Source organism: Mustela lutreola, chromosome 10 (assembly GCF_030435805.1).
Source record: "Mustela lutreola isolate mMusLut2 chromosome 10, mMusLut2.pri, whole genome shotgun sequence".
Classification (NCBI taxonomy): Eukaryota; Metazoa; Chordata; class Mammalia; order Carnivora; family Mustelidae; genus Mustela; species Mustela lutreola.
The window spans coordinates 14,531,418-14,553,596 of record NC_081299.1 but is presented as its reverse complement, the minus strand read 5'-3'; the positions used below and the strand labels follow the sequence as shown (position 1 = coordinate 14,553,596).

At 52.6% G+C, this 22,179-nt stretch overlaps 1 protein-coding gene across 1 annotated transcript; it reads right to left on the bottom strand.

The window, feature by feature from the left end:
- Nucleotides 1-19,083: 19,083 nt before the first annotated feature.
- On the bottom strand, nt 19,084-21,697 carry FAM43B (family with sequence similarity 43 member B). The gene has a single exon (XM_059137748.1). The coding sequence runs from the start codon at nt 21,161-21,163 to the stop codon at nt 20,189-20,191; it is 975 nt and encodes a 324-aa protein (XP_058993731.1). The 5' UTR covers nt 21,164-21,697; the 3' UTR covers nt 19,084-20,188.
- Nucleotides 21,698-22,179: the final 482 nt, after the last annotated feature.

Below are 22,179 nucleotides of genomic sequence, written 5' to 3'. Positions count from 1 at the left end.
AGCAATTGAGTTATAAATGACATATTACTGGTGATTTAAAAAACTCTTCTGGAAGTCTCTGTCTTTTGATAAGATATCCAGTTCATTTATACTTATTGTAATTATTGCTATGTTTTAGATTTTCCTCTAACATCTTACTCATGATATCTATATATATCAGTTTGAAATAGGTTTGACGTACATTAGAGAAAACACCATATAAAGGTGGTTTAAATAACATACAGTTTTCTCTGTCTTAGTCTAGGATCCCATAGCCATCAGGGACCCAGCTTCTACCTGCTTAGCTTGTGGTTTCCATTTTTAAATTCCTCTTATGGCCCAAGATGGCTACAGGAGCTTAAGCCTTCACAAACTCATTCGGAGCAGCAGAAAGAAGGGTAGAAGAGTAGTAAGGGTGCACTTCTGCTTACATTTCATTAGCTAGAGCTTAGTTATATGGTCTTGCTTCATAGCAAGGGAAGCTGAGAAATGCTTTCTCTTGGATGGGTACATGGATGGCCTGAACAAAATCAGTGCATATTGGGTGACCATTAGCAGTCTCTGCTCAAGTCTCCTCACCATGGCTGAAGGCCAACCTTCCGCAGTGGCTCTGAGCCTTCAATATGGTACCTGATCTGGAGAGGACCAGACTGCCATCTGGTGGCAGATTGGTTACATTGGATTCCTTTCATTAGGGAGGCTGGATTGATGCCCTCCCAGGACTAGGTGTTTATTCTGGCTATGGGTTTGCATGCTCTGCCTGCCATCTTTCTGCCTGAAACATCATTGGTGGATTGCCTGAACATCTTATTCACAATCTTGGTAGTGCAAATAGCCTTACTTCTGACCAGAGGCCTCGTTTTTCAGCAAAAGCAATAAAGAATTTGGTAGGTGAGCATGAGATTCACTGGTCTTGCCACATGCTTTAATCACTAGAATCACTCTGCTTTATGGGTCAGTGACTTGATTAGGATCAGCAAACAAGACGACCTCGTATGACTCTGAAGTGCTTGCCCAGTGTTGGCATATGTTCTGAATGGGCAGCCAGTGCAAAGGGCTACTTCTCTCTCTTCCAGAATTCATGGATTGGGGAATCTTGGGCTGGGTAACTTCAAAAGCTTTTGTTCCCCAAGATCTTGGGCTCTGCTAGTTTAGAGGTTTTATTATGCTAGGAAGAATGTTTCCGCCAGGGCAAACTACAGAGGTCCCCCTTATTTGGAAACTGAGACCAACATCTGGCCATTTCAGAATCCACGTGCCCTGGATGAATGGGGGGAATAAAGTGGGTTGGGGGTGGCTAATGGTTCCGTGTGGCCTGGAGTGATTGGTTCTGGTCATTAAGGGGGAATTCTGATTGCTGCTGCACAGTAGGAACAGGGAGACGGGCATCTCTGGATCCCATGAAATCCTCCGGGGTGTTTTCTAATTCCGTGGTTGGTGGTAAAAGTTAATGGAAGAGGACAGCAGCCCAGAATGAGCAGGACAACTGCGGGCTCAATTTCCTCCTGAATGAAGCTCAGATCATCCCAGGAGGTCAAAACCTCTGACCTCAAGACGTACTTGCTGAAGGGTTAGGGAACATGGAATAGACAGCAGAGGAAAGATGTTATAAATGCCTCATGGCTTGTAACAGAAATGAGAATTACAGTACTTGCTGATGTGTTCTACTAAGTCATGTAAATGTTTATTGATGGTGCCAAGTGTCCCTCCTTCCTCTGCCATTTTGTACAGTGTGGTTTGTTGGTGGTAAACTTTACCATTAAGTGTATAGATTATAGGATATCAAGGTAAGACTGTGATTAGAGAAGAGGAGAACATTCCCCAGGCTCCCTGGGGTGAGAGCTGGATGCGGTTACTGCTGGCCTTACGATTTGGTTTTCCGAGGAAAGGCTAAAGATGTTCTTGTTTGAGACACACTTGAATTAGGTTGGGTGGTAACACGTGGTGGCTGTTTTGTGGGATTAAGAATGGAAAGTAGCGTGGGGATGGATGTTGAGGAACCAAGAGGTGGACTGTGGCCAATACTGAAGACTGATCCTACTCAGCATCCCTCCAAAGCTCCTTCCCTCACAGCTTCTGCTGGAGAGTCTGGAATGCTAGAGAGGACATCTCCAGACTCTCTTGCCACTAGGATTTCCACAGATCACTTGGCTTCTGCCAGGGAGATGACAGATGGCCAGAAATGGAAAGTAGAGCCCTGGAAGGAGGTGGCCACGTAGCTTTTCTGGATGCACTGTTGGGAGGTGTTTCAGTTCCTTTGCAGAAGCTGCAGCAGAAGCCTTATGCCAGGATGGTCCTTGCCTTCTTGGTGCAGAGCGGGAGTGTCAGTGTTTTCCTGACGGTAACCAGCCATAAAGTCCTTAAATCAGCCGTGGTAGCAGTAGTGGCAGGGGCCCCCACGGGTCTAGTTTTGCAGTGAGATTCAGGGTTATTCCTGAAATAGAATCTGTGTCTCCGTCCTTCAAACGAGTCTGAAGCCAACCTAATCCCCATAGTCAATCCCCTCTTTCTTTTAATTGAGATGTAATTGACATGCCACTGATATGAGTTCCAGGTGCACAGCGTAATGACTTGATATCTGTATATATCGTGAAACGATCACCGCGAGTCTACTTACCGTCCATCACTATGCATAGTGACACACTTTTTTTTTTTTTCTGGTGAGAACTTTTGAATCTAGTGTCTTAGCAACTTCCAAATACGCAATACAGTATTAACTATAGTCTCCATGCTGTGTAAGACATCCCCAGGACTTACTTTTTTTTTTTTTTTTTAAGATTTTATTTATTTATTTGACAGACGGAGATCACAGAGAAGCGGGCAGAGAGAGAGGAGGAAGCAGGCTCCCTGCTGAGCAGAGAGCCCAACGCGGGCCTCCATCCCAGGACCCTGGGATCATGACCTGAGCCGAAGGCAGAGGCTTTAAACCACTGAGCCACCCAGGTGCCCCCAGGACTTACTTATTTTATAACTGGAAGTCTGTACCTTTGTTCCCCTCGCCCATTTTACCCACACGCATCTCTCGCCTCTGGCAACCACCAATCTGTTCCCCATCTAGAAGCTCATTTTTGCCCCTTATTTTTAGATTCCACATATAAGTGAGATCACACAGAATTGTTTCTTTGATTTATTTTACTTAGCATAATGCTCTCAAGATACCTCTACACTGTGGCAGATGGCAAGATCCTTCTTTTTTATGGCATGTTTATGCCTCATTTTCTTTATCCACTCATCCCTGATGGACACGAGGTTGCTCTTGGCTCTTCTAAGTAAAGCTGCAATGAACCTGGGGTGCAGATATCTTTTTGATTTGGTGTTTTTGTTTTCTCCTGTCCTCACCTTTTCTGACTTTTACTAAATCCGTATTTTTTTTCTATTCATTTTCTTTAGTGGTTATCCATATTAGTATGACTCGTGCTTATGCTAATTTCCCATCAATTTCTAAAGCTTATCAATATTTGTATTTTTCTTCTGAACAAGACTACACCCTAGCATGTTCTCACTTCCTTCTATCCGTCACCACTCCACAGCCACATTGATTTTCTAGGGCACTCACAGGGCAAGGATTGAGGGAAGGAGACTGGGAACTTTGCTGGTTTGTGATTTTCATCAGGAACTAGAAGTCTATCATTCCTAACATGTATTTTTTTAAATTATTTTTATTTTTTTAATTTTTAAAAAAGATTTTATTTATTTATTTGACAGACAGGGATCACAAGTAGGCAGAGAAGCAGACAGAGAGAGAGGAGGAAGCAGGCTCCCCGCTGAGCAGAGAGCCCAATGCGGGGCTCGATCCCAGGACCCTGGGATCATGACCTGAGCAGAGGCTTTAACCCACTGAGCCACCCAGGCGCCCCCCATGTATTTTTTTTTAAAGATTTTATTTATTTATTTGTCAGAGAGAGAGAGAGAGGGAGAACACAAGCAGGCAGAGCAGCAGGCAGAGGCAGAGAGAGAAGTAGGCTCCCTGCTGAGCAAGGAGCCCGATGTGGGACTCGATCCCAGGACTCTGGGATCATGATCTGAGCTGAAGGCAGCAGCTTAACCAACCGAGCCCTTAACATGTATTTTTAACTCTTTAAAAAAAATCATACTGAAGAAAATTATATCCCCAAATTTTCATATAAGAATGTTAGTACCTAGGAGAGTGCCAATGATTTTCTTTTTTTTTTTTTTTTTTCCAGAGAGACAGCACACAAGCAGGGGAGTGGGTCATAGGTGCGGGACAGTTGGGCAGCAGCAGCAGTGGATGGTAGCAGTGACCTTGGAAGCTATTGTAGTATGACCTTGAACCCCCTGACTTCCACTACTCGGAACCCCCCCCTCCCGCCCCGTGATTCGTAAGCATCAGTTCTCTGTATTAAATTCCTTTCTGCCTGGAGTGCCTAGATAGATTTCTACCCACTAACCCCTGAGTGAGATGGTTTTACAACAGCTGGTGACCTTTTGTCTAACGTACATTTTACTACTTTTGGTACTTAAAAAAAAAAAAAGATTTTAGTTATCTATTTATTTGACACAGAGAGAGAGAGAGCGTGCAAGAGAGGGAACACAAGCGGGGGAGTGGGAGAGGGAGAAGCAGGCTTCTTCCAGATGTGGGGCTGGATCCCAGGACTCTGGGATCATGACTTGAGCCCCCGGAGGCAGATGCTTAACGTCTGACCTACTGAGGCGTCCCCTTGTGGTACACTTTGAATACTCCTGACCCTCTCCTACGCTAGAAGCGTGAGTAACTTTTAGATAAAGAATTTGTTTTTAAAACAAAATGTGCTTATTTATCATGCCTCTTTTAAGTTTCTGAATCAGAACAGTTAGCGAGCATGCTGATGCTGCAGGTGAGCTCTTCCTGAATGGTTACCTTTGTAGCTATTATCCTTGAGAGTGAGCATTCTCTAGAGGCATTCATACAAAACGTCAGTCTAACGGATCCTAAAGCTGCTGTAAGATTGAAAGATCAGGCAAGAGCTCCAGCTCGAGATTTTCAAAATATTACAAGGGCTCACGGTTCTCAGTGGTTGACTTAAGGTTAGATAAATGTATATGTTTGAACCAAAAAGACATGCGCATGATAAAGCCGATCTTTTCTGTTTAAATAAACTTATTAAGTGTATTTGCAAAAAGGGGCCACTGCTAAATCACACAGGGACTAGTGGATTAGCTCTATGACCTTGATCATGACTTAGCTTCTCTCTGAGGCTCATTTTCCTTTTTTTTTTTTCTTCCAAAGATTTTATTTATTTATTTGAGAGAGAGAGAGAGAGAGCACAAGCATGAGCAGGGGTGGGGGAAGGGCAGAGAGAGAGGGGGAAGCAGGCTCCCCACTGAGCAGGGAGCCTGATGTGGGGCTCAGTCCCAGGACCTGGGATCATGACCTGGGCGGAAGGCAGCCTTCCAACCACTGAGCCACCCGAGTGACCTGAGGCTCATTTTCTTTATTTAGAAAGTGGGGGTAACAACAGCACCTCTCTGGTGGGTTTATTCTGAGAACACACAAGAGAATACGTGCGGAGCCCTTGCACAAGGCCCGACACATAGAGAACGTTTACTAACTGTAAGCTATTATTATTGATGCTAATGCCATAGTTACTATGAGCCTTGGGACTTTGGGGACCTTTTTGGCTGAGCCCAGTGAAGGGAAGCGAAAGTCTAGCAGGACGATGGACTGTACCTCTGAGCCTTTGCACAAACTTTTCCCTCTTTAGCAGGGAATGTCCTTCCCTGCTTAACCACTGGCTGAGCCAGTCCTTCCCAGAGTAACTATCCTTTCTAGCCCAAGGCCCGTGGACAATAACCCCCATGTTCCGAACATCCTAGGGGAACTCACAGACCAGTCCTTCCCCTTCTCCAAGCCCCAGCCACAGAGTAGAGGGAGGGACAATTTCTAGAACTCTCTGCAGAGTGGCCTGCTCATGAAGTACTTGTAGATTAATTTTTAACATGGTCCAGGGTCCAAAGGGCTGAGCTCCCACCCCTGAGACCAAGAATCCCTTTCCAGGATTCCAGAGATCTCTGGGTAGGATAGGGGCCGGCCTGGGGGGAGGCAGCAGGGGACCTTGCAAAGATGCTCCCTCTGTGCTTACCCTCTATGCACCTTTGACCAGGGTGTGTCTCTGCCGTGCTCCCTCCTCTTATGGGTCAGGGCTGCACAGAGGGCTAGGAGTCTCTACCTGGGGAGGGGGCAGCAAGAAACTCCTGCACCAGAAGAAGGGCTATGATAGCTGGATCTTGAAGGATGAGTAGCTCACCAGTGAGTTAAGCAGGGAAGGGCATTCCAAGAAGGGGGAACAGCATGCACAATAGTTCAGAGGTGCTGTCTACTGTCCTGCTACTTCCGTTTCCCTATAGGGATTAATGGTAAAAATCTTTGAAGTATCAAGGATATGTGAGCTTGTTCTGGAGCCTGTAAACAGGATGCTGGGGAGAATATTCTAAGTCATGGCTAGTCCCAGAGAAAAGAGAGCCCAGGTGATTGACTGGATTGGGGCAGCCATGAAAAGGGAGATAGGAGTCTGATGAACACCACCACATGCCAGGACTTGAGCTGGGTGCCATGACACACTCACCGTTCTCTTAGCCACCGTGGCAAGGGAGGTGTGCTGCCCATTGCATGGATGAGGAGATCGAGGCTCTGAGAGGTGAAAACCCTTGCACAGAATTCCTCAGCAAGCGAGAGAGGGAGCCATAATTTTTATGACCCTGGACGCCATTGAGCAGGAGAACATGGGACCAAAATAGGCAGCGGCATTTTCTTCCTGTGCATGAGTGGCTCCGTTGAGACTCTACTGTCGCAGCGGGGAACCCTGCTTCTTGAGAGGGAGGAGCCTCCTGCCTGGGGTGGGGCTCAGCAGGGCGCACTGGGGGGAACGGAAGGCCCTCTCAGGATGTCAGCTATGGGGTCAGGCGTACGGGCCACAGCTTTGTAGGCCTCAGGACACCTTGTGGCCACCACAGCCTCAATGCTGATGGGACCCCCAGGGAAGCCAGTAAATGGGAGGGGGATGATGAGAGGATCCCTGCGTGGGGACCCATGGTGGGGCGGGGAGAGGGAGCTGGGATGGCTCCCTCCTGCCAGCAGAGATTCAAGTGGGGGAGTTTATATGGTCCAAGGTTCGCCCACAGTGGGGCCCGTCCACAGATGGAAATCTCCTCTGGAGTGGGGTTTGAAGAGGGAGAAGAAGGGGGTTCAGTGATTGCTAATTAAAGCACCAAGATGAGTACATAGAAGGGCCCAACCTGCCCCCTCCTGACCTTGGGCTCTTCCCATTCTTCTACCCACTCCCACCCACCACAGCTGTCCCTTGTCACTTGTCTCCCTGTTGGTCTTTTTAAACCACATTCCACCTCTAGAGGGTGGGCGTGCTGCCCCCTGGGCCCTGGAACTGCGCAGGGAGGGAGGAGGTAAGCTGCTTCTTTGCGCAGGTGTTAGCTTTGAGGGTAGGGCCGACTGGGAGGGACAGGGATCCTACCTCCTGCCCCCTGCCCCCCTCCAGTCCTCTTTCCTTCCTGCTCCACGTCCTGCTTCTTTAATGTCCCTCCTAAACTGTTGCTTCCAAACCCTCACTGTCCTGGTCACTATTCTCCAGAGCTCACTTTCTATCCTTCAGGTGCCAAACTCCTTGTCGCCTCAGGGCCTTTGCATCTGCTGTTCCCCCCAAGTCTGAGCTGCTCTTCCTTGAGATGCCCTGTCCTTTGGGACTTGACTCAAAAGTCAGATCCTCAGGAGGCCTCTGACCACTGAGGCCAGGTCAGGGCCCCTCATGAGCTGCTTCCCCAAGCACCTGAGTATTTCTCCTTTAAGGCCAAATCACTACTCTAGTTCTCTAGTTATCGAGGAAGGGGGTAACAAGTCATCAGGGTCAGGTTCCCTAAAGGGACCTTGAATTTTGTAAGTATGAACTGTATCTGGCCCAGAGATGAGCCCAAGGGTCCCACTTTGGGTAGAGGGGTTGACAAGACCTCTTCATGAGGTGGCTTGTAAGCTGAGGCAGAAGGAGGGGACTGCCCTGTTCCCTACTGTCTGCCAGGGTTCAGGGCCTGCCCTTTCTGGTGCTCTGTAAGCCATGTGCTGGGGGATCGAGAGGCTGACCGAGAGAAGGCTCTGCTACCTCCGTCCCCGCCGGTCACCCTGTTTTAGGTGCTCTCAAAAAACTCTCTCCCCATCTGTTTCTCCCTCCTCTCTTTAATGCTGGAGTCGCCCTGGCTGAGATCACCAGTGAACTTCATCTTGCCAAAACCATTAGTCAGTTTTCTGAGGTCATCGCCCTCGACCTTGCAGTGTTGTTAGATGCGTGGACGCCCTCTTTCTGGTTCACTTTCTTTACTTGGCTTCCAGGAAGCCTTGAGCTCCCTGTTCCCTCTGGTCCCTCTGTGACTGCACCCTGGGCTCCTTCCTTCTCCGCTCAGCCACCAGGCATGGGGGATCTTCTTTGCCTCTCTCTGCGGCCACTCCTCTGCAGGGAGACTCCATCCAGAAGTATGGCTTGGAATGCCATTTAGAATCGTGGCCCCCAGACTTCACGTGCCTCCATCCTGGAGCCAGTCCTGCCTACCTAGTTGCCTCCTCGGCCTCTGGGCCCCTTGGCTGAGGCCTGTTAGCATCTGAATCCAGGGTGGTCTGAACCAGAACTGCTTCTCCCCTCTCCTGGCCCCCGACTTGCCCGTTTCCGCCTTGTACCTCTGTTCAAGGTACAGCTGGTCACCCAGTGACTCAAGCCTCGAACTTGGCGGTGACTCCCAGCGCCTCGCTTCCTCTCATGCCCACACTCATTCCAGCACCACGCCCAGGCTCTTCCTTCAAACTAGGTTTGAGTCCAGCTGCTTCTCCCCGTCTTCACGGCTCCAGTCCTGGTCCAAGGTACCACTGGTTCCCACCTGCATCTCTGACTGGTTCTCCTGCTTCTTCTGTGTCTCCTTCTCCAAATTCCATCCTGTTAAAAAGTGGCCTGAGTGAGTTTTCGAAGACACAAGGCTTCCAGAAGTTTCCACTGCTCAGAAGAGAACCCAGAATCTTCACCCTGGCCTTTGTCCCTCTGTCTGTCCCTCTGGCCACAGGCCCCTGCTGTCTCCCATCAGCTGCCAGCCTCATCAAACACACCAAGGTTCTCATCATCGGATCTTGGCACAGGCCCTTCTTTCTTCCTGGATGTTCCTTCCCTGGGGTCCTCACATGGCCCTGGCTCCATGAGCCTTTTCCTGACCGCATTTCCCCATCACTCTCTATTGTTACCTTACCCATGTCCCTTCAGATGCTGATTGCTGTCTGATGGCATTACTTATAGGTCTTTCTGCCTATAGACAGATGGTTGTCTGTCTTGTTCCCTGCTGTGTTTTGGGCACCTAGACCTGTCTCTGGCACACAGTAGAGGTTCAAAACACAGACATGGAAGGGAGGGAAGTAGCCCGCAAAGTACAGTTCAGGGCAAACTCTGGGGCCCCAGAAAACACCCAAGAGTCTGTAACAGTGTTGCCAGTCTTGGTTACATAACCTTAAATAACTCCCTATTGGGGCCATCCGGTCTCTGCCTGAAATTCCTTTTTCTTTCCTCATTCAGGAGTAGTTAGGCTAAAGTCCACCCAAATAGCCCTTAACCTCCCGGTCTGTAGCCACTGCAGGCCGATTCAAGCGATCTCACAGAATTCTCCAGAATCTGCTCACTTTACACTTGGGTAACTAAAGAGGCCAACATGGAGGGTTCCTGAAACTAAGAAACTTGGCTTCAGGTGATACTGTATTAATAATAGCTACAACCTACTGAGTTATTATTTTGTTTTCTTTTTATTTTTTTAAATGTTTTAAAAAGATTTTATTTATTTATTTATTTATTTATTTGCAGAGAGAGAGAGATCACAAGTAGGCAGAGAGGCAGGCAGAGAGAGAGAGGGAGGAAGAAGCAGGCTCCCCGCTGAGCAGAGAGCCCGATGTTGGGCTCGATCCTGGGACCCTGAGATCATGACTTGAGCCAATGGCAGAGGCTTAACCCACTGAGCCACCCAGGCGCCCCTGAGTTATTATTTTGTGCCAAACCACACTTTAATTGCTTTGCATGCATATTCTCATTGACTCCTTAGACCCCTGCCTTGAGGTTTCCACAAAACAATCCACCTCAACCCTCCTTGGTTTAACAGAATAGCCATTTTACTTGCTTGCCATTCTGTAGGCCAGCAAATGTGGATGGGTCTCCACTGGCAGTTCTTCTGATGGTCTTGCCTGGGGTCCTGCGTGTGCAATCCCATCAGGGCACAATTGGGGCTACATGGTTGAAGATGGGTTCCCACGCATGTCTGGGGGAGGGCACCGATTGTGGACGGGGCCACTTGCCTCCTGTAGGCCAGCCTGGGTTTCTTCCATGGGGCGACAGAGTCCCAAGACAGCCAAGCCCCATCCTGTAGCTTTCACCCCATTGCGTGAGACATCGAGTCTGTGGAAGTCCCATTACCAAAGGAAGTCACGTGGCCAAGTTCAGAGTCAGCGTGAGAAGGGGCCACATGAGGGAGTGGGTATGGGGAGGGAGAATTCATGTGTGGACCTTATGGAGCAATCTGCCACAGAGGTTAGGATGTTATTACCTGTGCTTTACAGGTGGGGAGACTGAGGGTCAGAAAGGGTAAGAAACATGCTGTAGGCCACTTGCCTGCTGAGAGGCAGTGTGAACCCAAGCTCTTGGCTTCCGTGGCTCAGGCGCTCCACTGCCTTGTAAAGGAATTAAATCCCCACTTTGTGTAATGACATCTTTCCCAGGCTCCCAGCTGTGCTTTTATTACAAGCAGCCAAAATCATAGCCGCTTAAGTCACTTAACCTCTGCTCCTCAGGCTGTTCGTCTGTAAAATGGGTCCGGTAAAAGCGTTCTCTTTTCTTCTTATTTGGTTTATGGTCTGATGATTGGTAGATTGGAGAGAATGGAAACCCCTTGGGGGCTGGTATTTTCACCTGCTTTGTTCTCTGCCATATTCCCAGGGCCTCAAACAGTGCCTGGGATATAATAGGAGCTCAATAAGTACTAGTTGAATGACTAAGCAAATGGATGGATGAGTGGGGGTTGTGGAGGGGGACAGTGAGAAAGGAAGGTAGCTGTGGCTTTGAGAAGTCCTTCAAAGAGATCTAAAAGCCCCTGGCATCTCTTTTCTGCCAGAAATGATTTGCAAACCACCTCCCTCGTCTTCAAGCCCCCTGGTGAACCCTCTTCTCCTTCATGCAAAGTCTGATGAGGGAGTTGAGTCTCTTCAGGGACTCTGCCCTTTCCCCGTTTCTCCCCGAAGGGAGCCAGACGCCATCCACCTGTGGCCGTGCTCCCTACTCGCACCCCCCTCCCCTGGTGTCGTCTCCATGCAGCTGGCAGACGGGGAGTAGAAAAACAAGGCTGTGTTCAGGGCACGTTTTTGTGGGCCATGCCTGAAGGAGCTCACATGTTATTGGCTAGAAGTCAGTCACATGGCCACACCTGCCACCATGCCAGGCCGGGAAATGTGTAGTTATGGTTCTGGAAGAAGAGGATTTGGTGACCATCTAACCAGTCTCTGCCACCATGGCCATTGCTAGCCCAGAAATTTGACAACCTTAGACTCTTCCATCTCAAGGCACCAGGGGAGGGAAGAGGTACACACTCTCCTTATGCCACTCTACTTTTTCTTTTCTTTCCCATATACACATCACCTTTTCCAGAATTTATTCATTTATTATGGTTCTTATTGATTGTTGGCTGCTCCTCACTAGGATGTGGGCAGGAAGATCTTTGTGTATTTTGTTCACTGTCTCCCCAGCACCTAGGACAGTGCCTGACATGTGGTAAGCACTCGGCATTTATCTAAAGAAAGTTGAATGGAGGTGGGTTATGGATTCCTGGTCTGTAGCCCAATTCCTGGAGCACAGGAAACCTTAGATAGATGGTCAGTATCTCCTCTGCCTGCTGGGAAACCCACAGGGAGGCCAGGATTCCAGGTGGGGGTCCAGGAGGGACCTTGGACAAATCCTCCTTCTCCTCTGGAAATTGGGGAATTGGACCACAAGTTCTAGGGGCCCTTTCGGCTGAGATATCCCAGCACCAGGAGTTCTTGCCAATTCTTCTTGACCCTATTTATTTTCAGCCCACATGTGGATATGCTTAGCACACCTCTGCTCCTTCTTTCCAGACCTCACAGCTGGGAAGAGCTTCCTCCCTCCTGCTCCCTGGTGCTGGGATGTCTCAGCTGAAAGCGCTCTTAGAACTCATGGTCCAGTTCCTGGAGACGTGGTCTGGAGATCTGCATTTGGCAGGGGTTCATTAGGTGCTTTTAAAAACACGAGACCACCTGAACACACACTAACAGAAGATGTGGACTACACTGTGCTTCTATTGAAAGAGAAGGAGTCAGACTCAGGTCCAGGGAACTGGGCGGGGTGGGGGTTGGTGCATGAAGTAAGTGAGAATAAAACTCCTTGCAGAGTGGGTTTGAGAATGACTCCATTTTTGTGCAACCAAATGGCAAAATCGCTATATGCATGTATGTGGGTTTATTTACATTCACAACTAAGGAAAACAGTGGGAGAGAGGAACCCCCGGTCTGTACCATTAGTTATCTAGCAGTGTGTGCATGCTGAGGGCACGGGAATCAAGGAATAGAGAGGGATTGGGAGAGAATATTAATTTTTTCTTACATCTTTCTCATTTTGCTAGCTTCAAAAAAAAAAGTGTTCCCTTTAATAACCTTAGAAAAATAATTTAATTCATCTCTAAGGAGCCAGACCGCTGGGGGACACATCCTTGCAGACATCTCCTGGCCCTGACCACATGCACGGCTCCATGGGCAATACTTAGACCTTGGAAGTCATCTGCCAGTGTGCTTTCCCTAAGGCTAGCGGGAGGCTTCCCAGAGTCCATTTTGCCATCTGCACCTGTGTCTCAGTGGCATTTGGCAGAGGGGTTGATATGATGCGAGTCTCCTGTCCCTTGGAGACTGAGTAAGCGGTAAGTGTCCTCTTTGATCTGACTGCAAAGTCTCTCTCCCCTCCCTGTCTCCACACTCGATGGATGAGATCTGAGGCTGGCTTTAGTGGCTGGAGTGCACTGGAGCTGTCCAGGGCCCGTGAGTAGGAGAGCACAGGTGGGCTTACGCTCTTCCCCATTCCTGCTTTAGAACTTCAGGGGCAGCTCCGGTTGCAAGGGTCTTTGGGGGGTCCCCTCTGTGTGCAGACAGGGGTGCACCACCCATCCCCCAAGTCCACCCTGGGGGGTGGTGTCTGTGCACACGCGGAGGTAGAGAGCTTATCTTGGGAGCTCCACAAGCTGTTTCCTGGCCATGTGGCTCTCCCCTGCGGGAAATCCCTGCAAATGTCTATTTTAGACCTCCCTTCCTGGGCTCTGTGCTCATTTCCTTTGCTGTGGGCTCCTTCCTGCAAATGGGAGCCTTCAGCCTGGGTGTTGCAGAGTTGCCTCGCTCCAGCTTTCTTGGCTTGGAGCCAATAAGGATGCACCCAGGCCCCAGGCTCTTTTACGGAAGCTGATGCTTTTCACAGCTCTTGGGCCTTCCATCCCATTTGGCCGGCCGCTTAGAACAACCCTCTGAGGCAGGAGCCGCTGGGAGCATCACCTCCACATGACAGAGAAAGTGGACATTCAGAGCAGTTAGAAGGCAGTTCTAGGCTTTTGCTTTTCAGATCAGCCTGCTCAGCCTCGGCTCCACTGTTGGAAGCGAGCCTCCCCAGGGAAAGTCCCCTAAGAGATTTCCATCTGGTGAGCCCACTCCCCAGCTGGAGCTAAGTGGGGGAAGGTGGATTCTCGAACTGGGGGACCATCCAGAGGCTGAGTTGCACCCATCCGCCTCATGCTGTAGCACTTGAAAGAAGGCCAGAGACTTTGATTATACTCAAGTATAACCAGACGTGGAGTTGGGGTCAGAGCCATGTCCTGGTCAACAGCACGGAGGCACGTGAACAGGGAGGGAAGCCGCACCAGAGAGAGGAGGAGGGAAGGGGTGTAGAGGGTAGCCAGGATGGAAGACCGTGTGGCCCCCAGAGAGGGAAGGGGCCTGGGGACTTAGGGATCTCGTGAACTAGCTGGATGTCCCATAACCAGACCTGACCTGTGACAGACCCTGAAGCCTTTCAAGGATCCCCCTTTTCCAGCATGGGGGACCCAAAGAGAACAGTGATGTCAGGGTCAGGGTTCTCTCTACCTCAAGGGACACAGAGCCCAGCTCACACTGGCCTAAGCAAAAAGTACAACTTATTGGTTTTACGAACTGAAAACACCAAAAGCAGAACTGGGGAGGTGTGGTGGGATCCAGGGACTCAAGCAACGTCATGGGGCTTGGTCTTGCTCTCTCTGGGTACCCCTCTGCTTTTCAGAGTGCTGATCTCTAAGGCTCTCTTTTCTCATGGTGGCAAGATGGTTGCTGGCAACACCGGATATATCCCCACCTCTTAGGAACCCTGGCAGAAAGAGAGTCTTTCCCCAAGTTTCAACAACAAACCCAGAACGAAGTTCTCCTGTCTCTGTTCATGCCCATCCCAGAACCAATCTCTGGAGCTGAGGAAATGAATGGGCTATTCTGATTGGTCAGGCCCCATCATATGACCTCCGCTGGAGCCCAAGTGAGCAAAGTCAGCTCCCCTGGAAAGAACGCCAGGGACTAAGAGTGGGGGATGGTGGTTTCACCGGGAGCCCCAGGGCAGTGGGTCACAAGAAGGTAAGCTATGTGCTGCAACAGCCCTGATAGGTTTGGGGCTAACAAGAAAATGTTATTTCTTCGTCCCCTTGGTGGCAGGGGTGGGGGTCCACTTCCTGCGGTCATTCAGGGGCCCAGGCTGATGGCGGCGCTGTCATCTTCAACACACGGCTGCCAAGGACACCCTGGGTGATGACACCCAGCAGGCAGACAGGAGAATAAAGCAAAGCTTATGTTTTGTGGTCCATCCCCCTCCCAGGTGACAGTCATAAATTGTGTTGGCTAGAACCCAGTCGCCCAACGCCACCTCAGCACAGGAAGAGAGTGGGAGAATTTAGTTGTGTTCCCAGGAGAAAGAGGAAGCAGACTCCACCATAAAGGGGGGCAATGCTGGGCAGGCAAAACCAAGATCTGCCTGTTTTCCAGGACCACCCAGCTCCTTTCTCTCTTTGCCAAGATGTCCCAGCACACAGCAGTACTAGCCCACTCTTCTGAGCTGAGGACTCCGTTATGGTGGTTTGACTGCCAGCTTCCTCTTTAGTGTCTTGCCTGCCCAGCTTCCTGTCCCCTTAGAAGTTGAGGATGATGAAAGTCAGTTATTCCGGGTCAGTCAGCAAACCCATATGGGCTCTTGGACAGGCAGGCGGTGGAGCAGAAGGAGAGGGAGGACCGTTCTGGCTCCGAGACACATGACATCTGCATGTCACCCCTCTTGATCCTTTCCTGGTCCCTAAGCCAGCAGCATCCTCCTCATCTCCATAGTCTGGAGCCAAGGACAAACAGGGATGGGCGGAGGGGGGCGGCAGGGAGAAGCTGAGCCATCACTCACAAAGGAATGACCTCCCAGCTTTCTGAAGACCTTGGCTAGGAAGGATACGTGTCTGCACTGCTGCCTGCAGCTGCTAATCTTAGCTCACTATTCACCCATTCATTCATTCATTCATTCATTCACCTAGGTGTGCTTTGTTCGGTGTGCTTTTGCAAAAAGAAAAGGATATACAAAAAAGACACAAGATACTAGGTCTACTCTAGCGTTAAGATGATTGGGCTTATGTCTGTTGAACAACTAGAGACAAAAATGAGACAAGCTGTAGTTGAATCTCCTCCCATGATTTAGAGATGATGGGACTTTAGGCTGAGAGCCCCCCTGGGGTGGGGAGCAGGCATCATGTGACCAGGCACCTGATGTCATCCCAGTGCTATCAGTGAGCAGCGTCAGCTAGAATGGTAATAATCAACAGAAAGCAGCAGCTACTGCTTATTGGGTTTGGCGGGCACAGGGCTAAATAAATTACCCAAAGGCAGCGCCTTCTTTCATCCTCCCAACACCCATATAAGACCTAGACTCATCTATCGCTTTTTTTGCAGATGGAAAACCAAGGCTCCAGAAACCTTCGGAAATCTGCCCAAAGTGACACAGCCGTCCAAAGCGCAGCTCTTGGGCTGGCATTCGAATGTGTCTGACACCCAAATCCAGGTTCGACTATCTGTGTGTTAGAGACTGCAGCTGTCTGCACGGTCCTCCAGCTGCCCAACCAGCCAGCCTGGAGGGTCACCACGAGGAGCTGCTCTGTTCTGCGTCAGGCCTGTGCTGGGCGCTGGTCTAGTCTGCAGAGCGAGAAAGCCTAGTCCTGAGGCTTTGGAGCACAGAGCGGATCCCAGGGACGGTGGCTTCTGTTTCCCCCAGTGACCTCATGTCAGGCTGCTGATTTTCTCCCCAAGAATAGCCATCCATCTGAACAGGGCGTCTGAGGATATAGCTCTCCTTCAGCATCTCCAGGCAGAAGCTTGGCAGAAGGAAAGCTTCTCCACCCACTTGGTTTCCTACCCCGTGATGGCTCTTCCATCTGGCTCACTCACTCACTCATTCAACAAATTAGTATCAAGCACCGGCCCTTGCCCCGCTGTGGTCAAGGTAACGAAGGGGGCGGGGAAGTGAAATAGATCTCTATGAGAGACACACAGAAAAAGGGCAATCCTAGGGGTCACGTGAGGAGGACCATGCCCTGCGCGAGCTTGAAAGGAGAGCTCACCCCTGGATCTGGCAGGAGGGGAAGAGGGATGTGCATTAGGGAAAGCTTGGAGGAGGTGGGATTTGAGCTGGGCTTTGAAGAGAGGGTAGGATTTGAAAATGTGGAGCCAAAAAGGACATGCCCGGTGGTGAGAACAGGCACAAGCCTCGAGGTGGGAGCACATGGACTTGTCTGGGGAACTGGGAACAGGACCCCGTCCGGAAGATGAGCCACAGAGTCACGATGGGCATTAAGGGTGGGTCAGCGACTTGACCCTGGGATCTGTGGACGGTGGCACAACCCACCTTTGTCACAGCTCAGCTGCTGTGGAGCGGCATCAGGACAGTGGGAAATGAGGCCCAAGAGGTCTTGGGACGACACATGCCGGTGCTATTTCTCAGACCCCGTCAGCCCAACGGACCTCAGATGCGTGCCGCCTCGGGGCTGGAAGGGGAATTGACAGAGCAGGTCACCCAGTGATTTGAACTTAAGAAAAATCAGGAGGATCCCTTTATTCAAAGGGAATCACAGAAACCCCAAAGAGAAAACAATAGATAAGTGGCTTCAGTTAAAGCAGGTTGGGGAGCCTTCCTATCCCATCTGCCTATCACTCCCAACAGCAGCATCCTGTCCACCCAATTTTCGTTTTACGGATGGGGAACCTATAGCGGCCGGGAGAGAATATGCAGGGGCACCAGACAGCTTAACCAGTGGGTCAGGGCTCCTCTCCATTTTGTACCTAAGATCAGGGAGAAAGCCAAGGTCAGTGCAGAGATGGAGGTCGGAGTGGCCCCCTTCTCTTGGTGGGAATGATGCTCCCAGAGATATCCTTCTATAACCTGATGTCAGTTTGTGCTACACTGTGGCTCATGTCATTGAAGGTGGAGATGTGGCCAGAAAGACAACTTGTAACCACTGCTGTGGGGTTGCAGTGGGTGCTGGGCAAGCATGCTGAAGTCCTAATCTTAAGAGAAGGGCCCTCTGGGTAAAGCAGCTGTTCTTCATATGTGCTGGGTGTTTTATTGTTTACCAAAGTGTTTTGGGGTAGGATTCTATTTCATTCTTTCATTCTTACAATTAGCCTGTGAAGTTGATATGATCCCTTTTTTTTTTTACTGTTAATCAAGAGGAGGCTCAGAGAGGCTGAGTGAGTTGCCCCATGTCACACAGCTGGTAAGGAGTCAGAGTCCCCTAGCCCTGGTGTTCTAACCCCAGGCATAGAGAGTAGAGTGGGAAGGAGGGAGGAGGTGTGTGTGTGTGTGTGTGTGTGTGTGTGTGTGTGTATGTGTGTTTTGGGAGGCTCCCAGAGAAAAGCAGAGTAGGAGCTAGGCTGACAAGGTGCCTGTGCATTCTTATGCAGCAATTCTGCTCTTTTAATCATGTGCATCTCACCTAAGACTGTAAGAGCCTGGACTCTTACTGGGACTCCTGGACCCCCAGTGTCCAGCTCAGTGCCTGTCCCGAGACAGGCATTGGGTCAGCGTCACCCCCATGAGTCTGATTAAAGATGGTGCACTTGCAACCTTGTTTCCGGGTGAGGTTGCCTCACACACCAGCAGCTGCCTTGCCCGCAGCGCATCCTGGTCTCTCTGGTCTGACATCTTCCTGGGTCCTCTTCTTTTGCAAATGGAGAGGAACACCAACAGAACCGCTGGTGATGCGTAAGAGGGGAGCCATGAACATGCAGGGCATCCTGGCTGGTGGGTCCCTGTCGTCCCTCTGCCCCGACACGTGCAGTCATCTCCAGCCTCCCCCTTCGAGGAGCCCCGCCCCTGCCTGGGCTCTGCCTGGTGAAGTGGCAGCATTACCCTCTGTTCCCGAAGCTCCAGGAAACAGAACTGTCCTGACGGCCGGGCACTGCAGAGGCTACTCGTCTGGGCTCCGGACAAGTCTGGGATCGGTGCCCAGTTCAGTACAGGAATAAAAAAGATATCCCAGCTCAACACTCACCGTGTCACAAAGGTCTGGGCAGATTTCTCTAGCTCCTCGGAAAGAAAAATGTGCTACCCACCCCATCTCCTTTATGACCCGCTCCCCTCCTCATCCCTGGGGAGACACCGTGCTCAGACCACAGGCTTTGACATACATGGGAATCTTCTCAAAGAGGTGGGGCTGATGAGAAGTCCCCACCCCCGTGCCCCCTCCCTGCCAACATCCCAGAGACACTCGCCTCTGAGTGCCCAGACAGACAGACATTCTGGGAGGCAGAGACAGACAGCAGACACTCTTCCAAGGCTTGGCACAGGTGATGTCACACGTGCTACTGTCTCCTTCCCTGACATTAAGGGAACAGCTTCCTGGCGGCAGCCCCTCCCCGCCCATCCTGCCTCTTGGCTCCAGATGCTAAAGGGAGCCCCTTTCTAGGGGCTTGTCCTGTCCCTTAGAGTGCTGATAGTATTTTTGTCCCTAGCAAGCCTGGCATCAAACAAAACACCAGAGTGGAGACAAGGATGAAAAAGCAGGTCCACTTTATTTACAATGATCATTTGGTGACACATAGATCTTTGGGCTTTTTGTGGCCTTCTTGAGACACACCTGAGCAGGGGCCCTCTCCCTCTGCTGGGTGAACACACTCCCCTTCCTCAGCTGGCTATGAGAACCCACCTCCTGTCAGGACCCTCCTGCTCTGACCAGCCTCCACTGCAGGTGGGGGGAGGGGGACATCCCTTCTGTGTCCACTTTCTGGGTAGTCAGTGTCCTCAAGCACCTGCCAGAGGTTCTCCTTACCTCCTTTGAAGACCCCATCTTGGTCCTACTTGGAGGCACCTAGTGGGGAACCCCACACATCGGTCTGTGGAGATGGGGGGTGGAGTCTTCTGGGGGTGCCAGGGACCAGGGCACAATCTTGGGCAGCTGCCTTGGGCAGAAGGCTGTTACCTGGTCTAACCTGTTGTTCGGGTTGGTAGGACCAGCCCAGTCTTCTCCAGAGGCAGAGCAGCGAAGTCCAGAAGTCCTCCAGGGGGCAGAAAGGCCAAGAATAGGGCCTGTGAGTATGGCAGCGGGCTCTCTTCCCACTTTGGACCTGGTCTCAGGTCTCTGGGGCCGCTATTCGTGCTTTGTGAGAATGCCTGCCCAGAACTGGTCCAGTCCCAGCGAGGAAGGCTTGACTGGCCAAGGGGAGGACCACCGCATCCACTTGGTCAACATCCAAGGCCACCCGCCTGGATTTCTGGAAACTCCTTTCCCTTTCTTTGGAGAGGTTGTTTTGGGAGGGAGGGGGTGGTCTATGGACAAAGACCTCTTGTAAAGCTTATGGACAATTCCACGATGGAAGGCAGTCAGAAACTCCGGATGTGGGGGGAAAGGTGAACATCGAATACTTCTGTTGCTCTCCTCCCCTCTGTCCCCCAATAATCAAGGGCTTATCAGGCGTCACCCTGAGCCAGGATGAGACAAGGGGTAGACAACAACAGAGACCACGAGGGAGGCAAGGGGCGGGGGCGGCAGGGCACCAGAGGGGAGCCGAAGCGGGCACGGCCAGGGTTGGAGACAGGAAGTCAGGCCGGCAGGGGCTGGGGCCGCAAGTCCTGCCCCCCCCCCCCACCCCCCAGCGCTCTCAGCGCGCCTGGCCCGCCCGCTCCCTGGGCCCGGCCTTCCAGCGTCGCGGCTGCGCGGGCTGCGGCTGCGCCGGGGCGCCCCGCAGGCTGCACGTCCTCAGCTCCCGGGCCAGGCTGAGCACCTCGGGCCGCTCGCGCTCCTCCGCGTCTGCGTCCTCCTCCTCGTCCTCCTCCTGGATGCTGCTGAGGCGCGGCGCCCCACGGCCGCGCTCGGCGGGCGGCGGCCGGTAGGCGCACTTGGCGTTGAGCAGCCAGCGCAGCGGGGCGCGGGGCACCGAGGCGGCGGCGCCCCCCGCGCGGAGGTGCTGCTGGCGCACGTGGCGCGCGTCGCTCTGGCGCTGCAGGCGCTTGAAGTCGCTGAAGGCCGCCAGCGCGGTCTGGCGGAGCAGGCGGGCCAGGGCGCGCGCCTTGTGCGCCCGCGCCAGCAGCACGGCGTGGCAGCGCAGCACCACGGCCTTGTGGCGCGCCTGGTGGCGGTAGACCCAGGCGAAGACGCGCGGGTGGCGCCCGTCCGCGGTGCAGTAGGTGATGCGCGGCAGCAGGTAGGCGTGCGCCGGCCGGCGGCCCCCCGAGCCCCCCGAGCCTCCCGAGGCGCCGCGCTCGCACGGCTGCATGCGGATGCCGTGAGGCCCCAGCGTCAGCTTCATCTTGGTGCCCCCGCCCGGCCCGCAGCGCGCCCAGATCTTGCCCACGGCGTCGTCGGTGCAGCCGTCGCCCTTGGCGTGCAGGGTGACGGCGTTGCCCAGGTACCACACGGTGTAGGTCGGGTCCTCCTTGTTGAGCTCCACTTTCTGGCGCCGGCTGCGGAACACGCGGCCCAGGCGCTCCAGCGGCCAGTCGGGCAGCAGGTCCGGGCAGGAGCGCAGGAAGCTGGAGAGGAGCGACGTGTAGGCGAGTCCCGGACTCAGGCTCTTCGCCTTGCACTTGGCCTCGTCCTCCACCAGCACGAATTTGTTGCGTCTCCAGGGCAGCATCGCGGCGGCGGGGGCCAAAGGGGCTAGGGGCTCGGGGAGCTCACGGGCGTCCTGCCCGGCGGCCGGGGGAGGGGAGGGCGATCAGAAGCCCGCGGCCCCGGGGTCGCCAGCAGCTGGGTGGCGCCGGGGCCAGTCGGTGTCCGGAGATGCCCGGTGCCCGGCCGGTCTGGCAGCCGAGATGCCCGGGCGGCGGCCGAGCGTCCGGGAACAGACTCCCCCGGGAGTAGCTCCAGCCGTCCGGGAAGCGAAGAGGGGAGGGGGCTGGGCGTGGTGGAGGCGACCCCCAGGCCCGAACCCAGGAATCCGCGGCCCCTGGCGCTCAAATTGCGGCTGCAGGGAAGTCGCGGGAGCTGGGGCTGGCGGCTGGCCGTTCGGAGGGGTAAACCAAGAGCGCGATTGCAGTGGGGACTCCTTCAGGCGTCGCGGCTCCACCTCCCCGGGCTGCCTACATCACCGGGCGGGACCGCTAGCTCTCTTGTCCCCTCCCTTCGCCCTCCTCTCTCTCCTCCCCCGCGCCGGCTCGCGCTGCTCTTCGCCCGGGACCCGGCACAGGCGCGGTGGAACGGGTTTAATCATTCTTCCTGGAGGAGTGGGGAAGGAGGGGCGGTTAAGGAGTAGAAATCTTTTGAAATGTACGGGAGGGCTTTGCTAAATGCACGTTTCTCTGACCTCCCTGGTGGTCTCCACACTCCCCTTGGCGCACTCGGGACCCCCCTCCTCTCTCCAGGTTTCCTGCTGCCTGTCAGTCACCGCGCATCCCTACCCCCATCTCTGAGTGCTTTTGGGTGGGTTCCTGATGGGGCTGGCCTGGCGCACTTTGCCTCCAGTCTGCACAGCAGAAAGCCAGCTGAGGTGGCCGAGTCCTGTAGTGGAAAAGTACTGTCGCTTGGTGAAGCTTTCTCCTCGGTTCTTCCAAGGTCATGGGCCAGGCTGCTGTGCCTGAGCCGGGAGAGCAGTCACTGCTCCAGCGCCTGGTAGAGCCCCTCGCCTGGCCGGAAGGACAGGGATACTTTTTG